General features: G+C 34.4%; 3 protein-coding genes and 1 long non-coding RNA gene across 5 annotated transcripts; 2 read left to right on the plus strand and 2 right to left on the minus strand.

The window, feature by feature from the left end:
- Positions 1 to 812: 812 nt before the first annotated feature.
- Positions 813 to 3,391, minus strand: LOC148769985 (uncharacterized). Its single transcript, XM_088819711.1, has 4 exons — positions 3,001 to 3,391; positions 2,764 to 2,892; positions 2,246 to 2,447; positions 813 to 1,048 (listed from the first exon to the last, which is right to left on the minus strand). The coding sequence occupies exons 1-4, from the start codon at positions 3,268 to 3,270 to the stop codon at positions 999 to 1,001; spliced, it is 651 nt and encodes a 216-aa protein (XP_088675837.1). The 5' UTR covers positions 3,271 to 3,391; the 3' UTR covers positions 813 to 998.
- Positions 3,392 to 8,093: 4,702 nt separating this feature from the next.
- Positions 8,094 to 9,548, plus strand: LOC148769986 (receptor-like protein 43). Its single transcript, XM_088819671.1, has one exon. The coding sequence runs from the start codon at positions 8,570 to 8,572 to the stop codon at positions 9,452 to 9,454; it is 885 nt and encodes a 294-aa protein (XP_088675797.1). The 5' UTR covers positions 8,094 to 8,569; the 3' UTR covers positions 9,455 to 9,548.
- A 379-nt stretch (positions 9,549 to 9,927) lies between these two features.
- LOC148769987 (uncharacterized) lies at positions 9,928 to 11,228 on the plus strand. The gene is made up of 2 exons (XR_016031771.1): positions 9,928 to 10,268; positions 10,680 to 11,228. It is a non-coding gene; the product is annotated as an uncharacterized LOC148769987 (long non-coding RNA).
- Positions 11,229 to 11,542: 314 nt separating this feature from the next.
- Positions 11,543 to 13,490, minus strand: LOC148769988 (uncharacterized). Of its 2 annotated transcripts, XM_088819714.1 has the most exons (4): positions 12,925 to 13,490; positions 12,714 to 12,821; positions 12,385 to 12,593; positions 11,543 to 11,800 (listed from the first exon to the last, which is right to left on the minus strand). In XM_088819714.1, exons 1-3 carry the CDS (start codon positions 13,261 to 13,263, stop codon positions 12,411 to 12,413), a joined length of 630 nt encoding a protein of 209 aa, XP_088675840.1. In that variant the 5' UTR covers positions 13,264 to 13,490; the 3' UTR covers positions 11,543 to 11,800; positions 12,385 to 12,410. The 2 variants fall into 2 exon arrangements, with proteins under 2 accessions (XP_088675840.1, XP_088675841.1); XM_088819715.1 differs by lacking the exon at positions 11,543 to 11,800 and having other exon boundaries at positions 12,263 to 12,593.
- Between the last annotated feature and the right edge of the window lie 225 nt (positions 13,491 to 13,715).

Genomic DNA, 13,715 nt, shown 5'->3' on the forward strand with positions numbered 1-13,715 from the left:
TTTAGACTGCACATGAATAGAGACAATGTATAATTTCATCTCAGTAGCCAAAATAAGTACTGCGGAGTTAAATTAATTTTCATACTAACGAATAAATGAATAATTTCATAGACTTAATCTATACATGTGTTTCTAAAATTGTCAATCAATTGTCGCAAACAATATGCATGGTGTCTATTGCCTACAAAAAGTCTTCTTGATGGCAAACAATATGCATGGTGTCTATTGCCTACAAAAAGTCTTTCTTGATGGCAAACAATATGCATGGTGTCTATTGCCTACAAAAAGTCTTTCTTGATGGCGTGGCGCGATTTGATTGACTCTCTTTAAATTCCTATTAACCGACTTATTTTGCAAGATAAATTATAATCTTGGAATTCAATTTAATATAATATAAATTATATTAAATTTACGTTTCTACGGTGGGTTTATGTTGTTTAAAACGATTAAAATCGTCCTAATTTACCAAAAACTAACTTTGAACACAAAAGTAATTTTTAACCACGAAAAATTTATGATTTAAACCGCATTTTGAATCTCGAATCTATTTACTATAACGAGATAATAGTTTTAAAAATTATGTCTCAAAATTAAAGCGAGTTTACCTTCGTCAAAGCAATAAATATCGTCCTAATTGACCAAAAAATAATTTTAAACAAGAAAATAATTTCTCAACCTGTACTAAATTATGATTTAATCGCATTTTGAATCTTGAACCTATTTAGGATAAGGAAATAGATATTTTAAAAATTATTTCTCAACATTAAATCCGGTTTATGTTAGTCAAAGCAACTAGAATAGCACGTAATTCATAAAAAAACAACCTTAAACTGGTAGAAATTATGATATAACCGCTTTTTGAATCTCGCATCTATTTACGATATAACCATTTTATCAAAATTATCCAGTTATCAATTGTCTCTATTCATGTTTACAACCCAAATCCAGAAACATAAATAATGTAGTTCACAACCCGATTAGATGACAAGCAACACAGCTTAGCAATCTTCCTGTTCTGAACTAGAAGAAGGTTCTGGACTAAAATCATCTGCAAATTAAAAAAAAAAAAAATCCTTGAAGGTGTTAAATGCAAGTGAAAAAGAGTACAATACAAAGCTGCTAAAATTTCGATAAAACGAAACAAAAGAAAGTGCAAATACTTCAAACCATCGTCTCTGTGTTATCATCATAAGCAAACCAAAACCACACACATTCACAAACACAAACTTTCATTTTGAGGTTTTTTGGAGGAAGAATGAGCTCAGTTCCCATAGTAATTAATCCCAAACCAAACCGCCATTAACAACCACAATTGAAGCTTTTGAAATTCAATCAATCAAACAATCAATCAATCAATGGCTGTTTTCGGTGGCGCCTCTGTTTCGTTTCTCTCTCCTCATTTTGGGAGCAATGATAGTAGTAATAGTAATAGCACATCGCAGAATGGGTTCATCATCGCAAACCCTTCAAGTTCAACACCATTGAATTTTCGTTGCAGCCTCTCCCTTTGCACTTATTCCAACAAGCGTCCCCCTTTCTTGAGTGCCCCTAAAGTATCGGTATCTAATGGCACCACCACCACAACTGATGATGGCCTCGATCAGTCTTTGGATGACCTCAAACTAGCCCGGGTGTGTTTCTTTCTTTTCTCTCTCTGTTTTTTGCCGCCGCTATTCTTTTACATTTTTGTAATTTGTTAATGAATGGAGAGAAAGATGAAAACTTCATAATTATTGGTTATTGGACTCTAGATAAATTATTGGAAAGTAGGACTGAGTTTTGAGAGATAATTAGAAAAGGTCTTGATAGAGGAACAACAGACCGGATAACTCATTGTCGATTATTTTTGGGCCGGTATCATTTTAGAAATGCAGTAAGAGTTGATTGTCTTCTGCATCTAATTGGCTAGATCCGAACAGATAATTCGATTGTATCAGCATTTTCTAATTCTGACGTGGACTGGATATTTTGATGCTTTTTGCAATCCAAGTTATGTGAACCAGGTCTATTAATGATTAAAAACAGATTGGAATTCCTACGTTATCGGAGTCGATAACTATTTGATACTACTTAAAAACAGACTGGAATTCCGTACAACATAAGCCTCTTTTGTTTAATATTCAAAATTTTGAAGTTGTACGAAAGACAGACGAATATGTAAATGTATATATAAAAGACGAAAAAAAAAAAATGAAAAATCATAAAAGAAGAGCAAAGATTGAATTGAAAAAAAAAAAAAATTTACCTGTAACAGGAAGAGGGACAATCTGAACAGATATTACTTCAGTTCGATCGATTCCGTAGTTAATTACTGTTTCGAAACATTTGAGTTGTTCCTCAGAATTAAGTGTGGCGGTTGTAAACGTCAAAGACAATAGATAGCCGCCCATGCACGGATATTCGGTTGCTCTGATAACGTCCACCACCGAGCATTCGTTGGGCAGCAGCTACACACACACATACATACAGATATAACAAACGAAGCAATAACTCATTAATTATTCTATGAGTAAACAACCACCCCTGGGGCATGGTTAAATTACGAAAACCCCACTTCCGTTTGGATAATTACAACCACCCCTCAACTATAAATTCAGTTTCAAATATAGTGGAATGTTCGATATTATATGGAATATTATCACTTTTGTACCCGTTTGTTTTATCCCATTCAAACTCCACATTTTGAAGCAAGATGATCATAATATGTGTTTTTTGGAAACTGTATTTTTAAAATACACAAAAAGAAAAAGAAAAAGAACATACATTTGTTTTGCGATAGTAACCTAATGCAATTTTGGCGGATTTGTTAAGAAATCGCGCTTTTTTGCGATTACGAAGTTCGGTGGATGTGGAATCTCGATCATATACGAGCCGTCTACGTCCACCGACGGCCTGCAGTTTTTTTAAAATACGACAAAATTGAAGCTTAAAATAAATTATTAATTCGAAGAAATAAAAAGAAAAATTAAAAAAATAAGGGGGGGGGACGAACATACATACCGCCCTGAAAAGCCTACGAGCGATCCCCTTCTTCTCCACCGAGATTATTTTGAGTTGTTCGCGTATATCAATTATCAGATTCGACACTTCCAATTTATTCTTCGTATTATTCTCCTCCAATTTCAATTTCAATTCCAATTCCAATTCCAATTTATTCTCGACCTCCGTATTAATCAACACCACCTCCTCCAATTTGTTGATTAGTGTGTTCATCGTATCGATCTTCGGCCTCGCATCCCCAGATTTGTAGTACCGTCTTTTTCTCTCCATAATCTTTCAATCCCTAATCGTCTTCACCCTTTCCCTTTGGCCCCCTTTCCCTTTGGCCTTCTCGTCTTTTCTTTCCCTTTCGTCTTTTAAATAACCCCCTCTCTCTCTCTCTCTCTCTCTCTCTCTCTATATTAATAAAACGGAAGAACCCCTAGGGGTATTTTAGTCATTTCATATTTTGGATTTTTTTCCTTCTAGGATATAGTATAATGTATATGGTTATTTGTGATAAATAAAAAGTGATTATTCCATCTTGCACATTAAAAGATAATCACAGTGCAGTCAAAAAAGGAAGAATGCACCAAGAAGAAGAAAAATCGCTAAGATAACATATAACTATCAAATAGCTAGGGGTGAAAGTCGGATGGATCAGATCGGAATTTGCCTTTTCGGAAAATTTTCAAAAAATTTGGAAGTACAAAATCAATTCCAATTCCAATTCCAATTCTAAAGTTTTCGTAATCTAGAAATTCATTCCAATTCCAAAAAGTCCGAGAAATTTCGGAATTTCAAAAAAAAAATCGGAAATCACACAAGCTTTAAAATTTCAAAACTTAGCGGAGATTTTCTAAAATGTTCATAATTTTCCAAAAATAAGAACATCCTGTCGATAAAAGTAAAATTAATAACTATTAAATTTCAGTTCAAAAAAATAAATAAAAATACGCACAACATAATATAAAATAAAACTTCTAAAAAGAATTCATCATGTCAAAATCCTAAAAAAAAACTTATAGGTGTATTTTTCGGAAAATAAGTATTATATAATATATATTATCTATAGTTGTATTTTTCGGAAAACAATCGGAATTTTTCGGAATTAATTTCGGAAATTAAATCGGATCGGAAATCGGAAATTCCAGATTTATTTTATAGAATTCCAATTCCAATCCAAAAAAATCGGAAATCGAATTTTCAGAAGTCGGAATGAAAAAAGTTGTTCCAAAATCGGAACTTTTCAAATCGGAGCCAGCAGAAATTGAAATTTTCGTTCCAACTTGCACCCTAAATTTATTTTTTTTGAAAGAAGGGAAAATATGATTAGGCACCCAAGGCCAAAGAAGTAGAGGAAGGAAGAGAGTTCCCTTCTAAAACATTCAAGACATTAAGAGAAGCTAAAAAATGAGCAAGATAGTTCCATTGCCTCTTAATAAAGGAAAATGAGCAAGAATTGAAATGCCTAGCCCGAAAAGGGCAGTCTTCAACTATGGGACCAAAGGGTTTGAGGAACTGATCTCCTCGTTTGAGGGCAAAAAATTACCCCCAATTCCTTAAAACCCAATTCAACTATAATTTCATGATTAACACCCCAATTTAGCTTAATTTCACCAATGAACCAATTTTGACCCTAATTTCAATTTTGACCCCAATTTTGACCCGCCACCACCGGAGACCGCCGGTCAGCCGCCGTTGACCGCCGGACTCTGACGTTGACTCTTTTTTTCTTGTTTTTCGAAAACTTTTTTTTTCTGAATTTTTTTTTCTGGTAGGTCAACCGCTTTTTTATTCTGCTATAATTTTTTTAAAAATAAATTCAATTTATGAATTAAAATACAAAATGTCCGTAACACCAACAATCATGCAAATATAATAAGGGAAGACTTTAAATTGAATTTAACTAAATCCAAATTAAATTAATTACTATTAAAATTAGGGCGAATGACAAAAAGGCCCATCACATGGGACTTAAATGCATTTTGGTCCACAAAAAAAAAAACAGTATCTCAATTAAACTCATCCTCATGTCTTTAGTCTAAAATACCCTCCATAATATAATTCATATCAATTCCACCCATTATGCTCTAACTTCGTTAATATTACACATTGACCCCGGATTTAAACAAATATATCATATTAACCCCCAATTTTTTTTTCAGAAAATAATTTTTTTTTTTCTGAAATGTTTTTCTTCCGGTCAAATTTTGGCGCTAACTTTTTTTTTTTTTGAAAACTTTTTTTTTTCCTGAAATTTTTTCCAGCCGGTCGACCAATGTTGAACGCCGGTCTCCGGCGTTGACTTTTTTTTTTTTGAATTTTTTTTTCTTAAATTTTTTTTTTAATTAATATTACTGTCCTGGCTACTAAATTACTGTCTCTCTCTTATAAATTGGGGTGTAAATCATGAAATTGGAGTTGAATTGAGTTTCAATGAATTGGGGGTAATTTTGGTATATATAAAGGGATTTTCCTTATTTGCAAATAAGTTTGAATGAACTAGATTTATTAGAAAAACAAAAAAGTTGGATTTCCCTCTTTTATTTAAGTGACCTTGTCATGGGCCTATTTGCCTTTTGCCCTTAAAATTAAATTCAAAAATAAATCTATTTATAGTTTTCAAGAAAGTTGATATATTTAGAGATTTTATAAATAGTAGAATATAAATATATTAATAAAATAATAAAATATATTTAATTACCTTTATTTGAAAATAATGACATATTTTTAAATGATTTATTTTCAACAATCAATTTACCATATGGGATGAAATCGCGCTACGCCATGAAGGAGACTTTATGTAGGACTCTTATTCTACCACTATAAATAGGGACCCTCTGTCAAAGTTCAGCGTTTCGATCCGAGATTCAAGTCGCAAGACCCTCGGAAGACGTTATTCAAATCCAAATCAAATCCGGAGAAGATCAAGTCAACGACCCGTCTCCGAATAACACAGGGGATTTAGTGCAGATTTTCCTTAAAACATGGGCATTTTATGCAATTTACCCTGCATTATATAGGAGTTTTAGTCATAAAATAACAAAAGAGAAGTTTTTTAACAATTCGATATAACACGGGGTACTAAATGTAATAAATTCAATATATATATACATATAAAAAAAACTAGTTTGATTTATTTGACTAAAGCACACGAAATTCATTCTATTTTTTTGATGAAAAATTGAATATTTAACTTTTCATGATTTTATAATGCCAATATATATGCAGGTACTATTCCAGAAGAAATAGGGCATCTTAATAAATTGAAGGAACTGTGGATGGAAAATAACAAGTTGACGGGGCCATTACCTTCAAACATTTTCAACATATCTTCATTGGAATATATTGACATATCATATAATAATTTGTCAGAAAGTTTGTCTATTGAAATGTGTAGTGAAAATCTAAGTACGGTTCGTCTATCTGGGAACACGATTCGTGGGGAAATACCAACAACTATTGGTCGCTGTTCTCGACTTCAAAACTTGTGGCTTTTTTCGAATACGCTGAGTGGACCTTTGCCGACGACTATCGGGAATTTGACAATGCTTCAGACGTTATACCTTGGCGACAACTCCTTAAGAGGTATGTAAGGCTTATTATGTATGCTTCCTTTTAACTTGCATGTTTTTTTTTACATTTTCTCTTTTTGGGGTTTTTATGGATTAATTAGAAATTCCGTAGCCATTTTTAATTTCATATTGCTTTTGGGTTACTCATGTTCTATAATTTTTTACTTTTTATTTTATGTGTGTATGTCAAGTGGCGCGAGTCCCGAAATTTGTTATAGGGTGGACTTAATTTTCTGGGGGTTTGAGGGCGGCGTCCACATTTTTTTTCTTTTTTAAGATTTGTATTGCGTAAGATGGGACAAAATCATAAAATAGGAAAAAAGAAGAAAAAATAAAGAACAGAAACAATGTAGGACTTTTTTCTGCATAGGGTAGGACAAAATCAGAAAATAGAAAAATAAAGGTTTTTTTTTTAGGATTCTATTGCATTAATTTGATTTTTGAATGAGCTACATATTAAAATTGAGTAGCTAAATAAAAATATGGATATGATATATATTTCAGGGTTGGCTTAAATCTACTCTAGCCATAGGGTGGACTCGCTCCTGTGTATGGATGTAATATAATCTACCAATCACGAATTAGAAGAAAACTTGTAAAGAAACGAAATCAATCACTCAATTGAAGCCTCAACACCAAATGTTAAGGCTAGAATCACTGTAAAAACTACTCGTTTTTGTGTAGTTTATCACTTTTAAAAAAAAAAAAAAAAAGGTTTGATTTATTACAAAAAGGATCCATGTGTTTGTGGAATTGATAAAAATCTACCCTATATTATTTTATTTGCAAACACCCCATATGATTTATATTTTATATAAATAGTACTCTGGTTTAGAAAAAATAATTCACTCCATGTATATAGTTTAGTTATTTGAATTATTAAAAGTTTTGTAATAAGAATTCCTTCCAATTGTATAGTGTAATTGGTAACATGATTTTTCCATGGATATTATAATATTTCAGGTATTATTCCAGAAGAAATTCGTCATCTAAATAACTTACTGGTTTTAGACATGTCGAATAATAGACTTACTGGAGCATTGCCCAGAGACATTGGGAATGCAACGTCGCTTTGGGGTTTAGCCCTCCGTGACAACTGACAATGCTTTAACCGGTAAGATTTATTACATCTATCCAATATAACAATACGTTTTTCAAAGCACACCGGTCCTTATTTCGAAATTTATTATCGACTTCTGTGAAACGGCCAAATTACCCTTACGAAAGAAATATAAAAAAAAAAAAAAAGAACAACAAAGGAAACAAAAAGAATTTCGAGGGTATTTTAGACTTTTTTGCTTTGACTATTTTTCAAAAGGGGTTGTTGCTAAATATTTTTAACAAAGGATTTTTTTAGCAATTAGAGACTACCCAAGGGGTAGTTCTTGCAAAAAGAAAACCCTTAAACAATATTTCAAAAGTTAACATAAGCACATATTATCATTTTATTTTGTGATCATAAAGCTTTTAACAATAACATTGAGCTATAATTTTTATTTTTTCTTTATTTTTTGCAAAGTTATATGTTATTGAATTAATTGCCTCATTTGTTATATTTTTTTCAGGTAACATTCCATCGAACATGTTCCAAGGAGATATCAGAACGATCGATCTTTCGAACAACAATCTATCGAATTCAATACCTTCAAACATTGGTAATGCCACAGATTTGGCTTTCTTATTACTCCACGACAACCAATTGGAAGGGTCAATTACGCATTTATGCAACTTACGAGTCCTTCAATATCTCCAAATATCGCACAACAATTTGGAAGGTTCGATCCCACATTGTTTAGGAAACTCGAGCATGTCTTTGAAACTATTGCAACTAAAGCAAAATAACTTCCGCGGCCTCTTTCCTTCAACTTTTTTCAAATGGTAGCATTCTCGAGTATCTCGACTTCAACGGTAATAATTTGGAAGGGACGTTACCCAAATCCTTGCTAAATTGTGAACTATTGACGGTTTTCGACGTTGGAAACAATCAAATAAGAGACGTGTTTCCTTATTGGATGGAAACTCTACCCGAGCTTCGAGTGCTCGTCTTGAGGTCTAATAGATTCCATGGTGACTTTTTGGTTTCGTCAAAGAGTTATAGTAAGGTCCCGTTTCTTAGTTTGCAAGTCTTCGATATATCCAACAGCGAATTTGCCGGCGCTTTGCCTGTCACATACTTGGAGAATTTCATCGCCATGATAGATTTGGGGGATAGTACAACACCGAAAATAGACTTGTTTACGTATTACGAGCAATCGATGACATTTGTTCTTAAAGGAGTGGAGCTTCCATTGGTCAGAATCCTGACAGCGTTCACAACCATTGACTTGTCTGGCAATAGATTCTCGGGGAATATTCCGGAATCCATAGGAAAGCTTACTTCTCTCAAGTACTTGAATTTGTCTCGTAATAGCCTCGGGGGAAGTATACCTCCCTCTCTTGGGAATATGAGTGAACTCGAGTCGTTGGACATGTCTTCAAATAAATTGGTGGGGGAAATTCCAAGGCTAACATTTCTTTCCAAATTTAATCTTTCGTTCAACAATCTTGTCGGGCAGATGCCTCAATCTAGTACCGGCCAATTTCCTACATTTGACATTAGTTCGTACATGGGAAACTCGGGATTATGCGGATTCCCATTGACGAAAAAGTGCAAAGGCGACGATGAACAAACTTTGGTTCCAGTGTTGCCGCAAGGTGATGATGATTCCGATTTTCTCGATGGTTTTACTTGGCAAGCTGTTGCTTTGGGATATGGATGCGGGTTCGTATTTGGGACTATTATCGGTTATTTCATTTTTCGATATGGAAAGCCTAAATGGTTTGTTGGTCTCTTTTTTAGTGTTCAATATAAGATGAGTCGAAGTACTAAAAGGAATGTAGTACGACGAAGAGCTTGATTAATTGAAGATGTAAGTAGATTAATTGAAGATGTAAGTAGATTAAATAAGCTTAAGTTGGAACTCTTGTATGCTTATTTTCTATTTTTGATGAGATTGTTGGAACTCTTATTTTCGAAACGATGCATATGTGATAAGACTCTTCTTTTCTATTATATATTATCAAACGAAAATTTAGTTCCCAGAACTTAATTAGAAAATGATGAGATTTTTTATTTATTTATTTGAGATATCAAAAATGTGATTTATGTGTTTTATCTAGAGGTGTTATCAGTGTATATCCAGGTTAAGGCCTCTTTTGGTTGGGCCGATCTGGGTGGATTGATCCTCTAATCCACTCAGATCTTTGATTTGGTTCACCACTAGCGGGCTACAGATTGATCTTGGGCCCGGGTACCCATCCATCAAATGGCGGATCGCACATCAGGCCAAGGGAGGTGAGTTTAGGTAATCCGTCTAAATGTCAGCCCAAACCACCATGTTCTTTTACTATTTTATTCTCACTTATTTCATGTATTTACAAAAGTAGTCCATATAAATATCAATTCCCATCCCCAAATCGAAGACTGATACCCTAGAACACAAATCCCGTAGTTGCGATTTCACCGGCGTTAAACCTAATTCCACTCCGTTTCTCGATTGTGTGGATTTATATTTTCATATTGCAATGGTTTGTAGGTAATCGATTGATCGTTTATGTTTTGTTAGGGTCCCCTATTCTGGAATATACGCGCAGCAGCCAGAGTTACACCTTCTGGAAAACGGTGCGGAAGTCGACAATTTTCGGCTTCCACTACACTATCTTCGTTGTCAGGTTAGTGAACAAATTTACCGACCTTTTTTTGGCCGAATTGATTGAACAATTCCTTGTCATTACCAATATAGATGAATGAGTGAGGAGTTATATTTTCGAATGGGAGGTAGGGCCTGGTTATGACAAAGGTGAAAAAGTGCAACTGGTTTTTGTCGATTGAGTGAGAAGGTTGAATTCTCACCACCAAGCACTTTGGAAGAATTGGTGAAATGTGAAATAATTTTGCCAACCAACAACAACTAATTTAACTAATTTAGAACAAGTAGAAAATAAATTTGTAGTATTTGAAATTGAAAATTGACCCATATAAAACTGTGATTTTAAATGGTAATATTTATAATATTTGCAAATTGACCCCTAAGTGCAAATCACTAAATTGTTTGACCTTATATTTTTGTTGTTTACAATTAGAACAAGGCGGAAAATGCATTGCACAATTTCTTCGTTGCTAACGGGTTTCCCTACTACGACACTTGTGAGTTGGTGTTTGTGGAGAAAGAAGCGAGGGCGATTGAGTTAAGTGTCGACAAAGACTCACGATTGACGAAGGAGTTGGATCGGGCATTGAGACGGATATATGAAGATGATGGGCCGTTTGAGTTTGCCCCCCTAGACGAGGCATATGCAATTGTTCTGTATGAGGGGGGCTCGGAACGAGAACTGTTGTGCCGTATGAGGGTCTGAATGAAGTTGAACCGAGGGTTATTATAGCGACGAGACCGAGGGGTTCTTGGATTTTACGGATAGTTGATATCGAGCCAAGTAACTCGGTCATTGTGTTTTCCAACATTGCTATGCATTTATTTTTCGTTTAAGCACATTTGAACCCTTGTATTTGTTTTATCGTCTTTATGTTTTTGTGATTCTGTACTAGTTTGTTTTTCAATTATCGAACTTCTGTTATTATTCAACTTTGATTTTTGGTGTGATTCCGTACGACTTTAATTTCCAATTATCAAACATCTCTATCACTCCAACTTTGGTTTTTATGTCTTCACTTTAACATTTGTATGTTTAATATTAAGCGTATCTTCAAAATGCATAAGAAAAATTTAAGCATCCATTTCCAAAATTTTGGACAGTAGACAATTTATTAAAATTAATGTTGCTAAGTTAAACAAACAAACATATGTTGTTAAGTTATATATTCAATATAAGTTTATAAACCTAAATACGTGAAAATATTTATAAATATTTATAAACCAAAATAGAATAGAACATGTAAACTTAAAAAAACAATATTTATAAACATTATTGAGTGGCCGCGACGAAACATGAAAATAATATTACAAACTGAAATACAAAGGCGAGAAAATTTAATACTGACACCGAAAAACTAGCCGACTACATGGAGGTGGAAAAATACTACGGTAAATACTAATATTAATAGTACGGAAAAATATTAGGAAAAACTAGCCGAAAACACGGTGATTAGAAAATTTGGACTCCCGTTGTTCAATCCTAAACGATACACGCTTCGAATGATACCTAGTAATCGTTTGCCCCGTCGATTGCCCCTTGCCGTTATCTCTCTGAGGTGCGGTTTGACCCGGACGAGCGAACAAAATTGGAGGGGCGATTTTATAAAACAAGAAAAATAGTTGCCGTAAGAAGTGGTGGGTTGAAACAGTGTTTTTCATTATTTTGGTGTATATAATATAATAATACAAAAAAGAGAGAAAGGGTGGTATGGTAAATAACCACATTATCCGTCCCAATCAACCCAACCATTTGTGAGATTAGCACACCTAGTTTCAATCCCATAGACCCGAATCCCACCAACCAAAACCGAGATCCCATCCAACTAACACCAATCCATACAGTAGAATTTCAAAAAGAACCCCAAATCCCATCCCATCCCATCAACCCAACCAAAAGGGTTAAAGTATCTCACCAACTCAAATAATTAGCAAATGATGAGATTTTTTATTTATTTATTTGAGATATCAAAAATGTGATTTATGTGTTTTATCTAGAGGTGTTATCAGTGTATATCCAGGTTAAAGTATCTCACCAACTCAAATAAGCCTCTTTTGTTTAGTATTCAACTTTTTGAAGTTGTAAAAAACATGAATACGTAAATCGTAAATGTATATGGCTAACGAAAAATAATTACCTATAGCATATAGCATATAGCAGCAGCTAAGTAGGGACAACTCGAATAAATTCTACTTCAGTTAGGCCGACTTTGAAGGAAATCCTCGATTCGAATGTTGTGGCTTCTCGGAGACGATTAGTCGCGGTAAACGTCAAAGACAATGATACACAACCCGGCGAGAGATGTTTGTTTGCTTTGATCACGTCCACCACATTGTATATGATGCGCTACACATACACACACAGACATAACATATAGACATAACAAAACAAGTTTATATATAGCAATTGAAACCCCAAAAAGAAACAAAATCAAAATCAAATTAAGAAAAAAAAGAACATACGTACATCTGTGACGTTGAAGTAACCTAGTGCTACTTTTGCATATTCTTTGAGACGTTTCGCTGTTTTACAATCATCAATGTTATAGATGAGTTGTTCATCTCCAACGCTGGGCTACAATTTATTTAAAAATAGGATATTATAATTAGAACAAGATAACAAATAAATATAAGAGAGAGAGAGAGAGAGAGAGATATGTAGAGAGAGAGAAACAGACAGAAATCTGGCGTAACTTCTCATCTGAATCCTCATCTGAGTCCTCCTCCTCCTCCGCCGCCTCCTCCTCCTCCTCTGAATCATCCTCCTCCGAATCTTCCTCCTCCTCTGAACGCTTCAATTTGTCGAGTATTCTGCGTATCTTGTCGATCCGGTTCATCATCTCGACCCGGATCTGGGAATCCGGATCCACCTCCTCCAAGTTTCTCCTCTTCTTCTTCTTCTTCTTCTTCTTCTTCAATTTGCCCCTATTTAAATCCTCCAATTCTTCGAGTAATTTGTTTATCTTATCGATCCTGAACGCCGTCTCCCGATATTTGAAGCGGGCGTCGGGATTCATCTCCAACAACAAAATTCGTATTTATTCTAACAACCCCTAATCAATCGTTTTCGATTCTCCCTTTGCTTAATATTCTGTTATATCCTGGGGTGCAAAGAAGCAAAGAGGGACGAGGATTGGAGTAAATGAGAAGAAGATGAATGGGATTGAGATGAATTGGGGGCTGAGGGGGAAGAGGAACCCTAGAAGTGCTAAAAGAGGAGTCTTGGTGCAATCGGGGAATGAAGACCTGATTGAGGATCGAAACGATGTCGTTTCGGTGGATGTTGTGGGAGCGGGCCTCATGGCTATGGGCCGATTTTAGCAGCCCATTTACATGTCTGTTAATTCTATTGGGCTCGTTTGTTTTCCAAATCCAATAGTTATTTTGTTTATTTTGTTTTGGTGTTTTGCTGAAGATACTATCGTTTTCGATTCTCCCTTTGCTTAATATTCTTAAATATTATTTCAAG

The sequence above is a fragment of the Erythranthe guttata genome, chromosome 6 (assembly GCF_056151865.1).
Source record: "Erythranthe guttata isolate IM_541 chromosome 6, IM_541, whole genome shotgun sequence".
In the NCBI taxonomy this organism is placed as follows: domain Eukaryota; kingdom Viridiplantae; phylum Streptophyta; class Magnoliopsida; order Lamiales; family Phrymaceae; genus Erythranthe; species Erythranthe guttata.

Bases quoted from the DNA above. Each gene is read 5' to 3' on its own strand.
- LOC148769985 (XM_088819711.1), bottom strand. From the start codon at position 3,270: ATGGAGAGAAAAAGACGGTACTACAAATCTGGGGATGCGAGGCCGAAG. The intron at 2,448-2,763 runs GTATGTTCTTTT...GTGTGTGTGTAG, and splicing joins GTTACTATCGCAAAACAAAT to CTGCTGCCCAACGAATGCTC. The intron at 1,049-2,245 runs GTAAATTTTTTT...TTTAATTTGCAG, and splicing joins TGTCCCTCTTCCTGTTACAG to ATGATTTTAGTCCAGAACCT.
- LOC148769986 (XM_088819671.1), top strand. From the start codon at position 8,570: ATGGAAACTCTACCCGAGCTTCGAGTGCTCGTCTTGAGGTCTAATAGA.
- LOC148769988 (XM_088819714.1), bottom strand. From the start codon at position 13,263: ATGAATCCCGACGCCCGCTTCAAATATCGGGAGACGGCGTTCAGGATC. The intron at 12,822-12,924 runs GTCTGTTTCTCT...AATAAATTGTAG, and splicing joins AGAAGTTACGCCAGATTTCT to CCCAGCGTTGGAGATGAACA. The intron at 12,594-12,713 runs GTACGTATGTTC...GTGTATGTGTAG, and splicing joins GTTACTTCAACGTCACAGAT to CGCATCATATACAATGTGGT.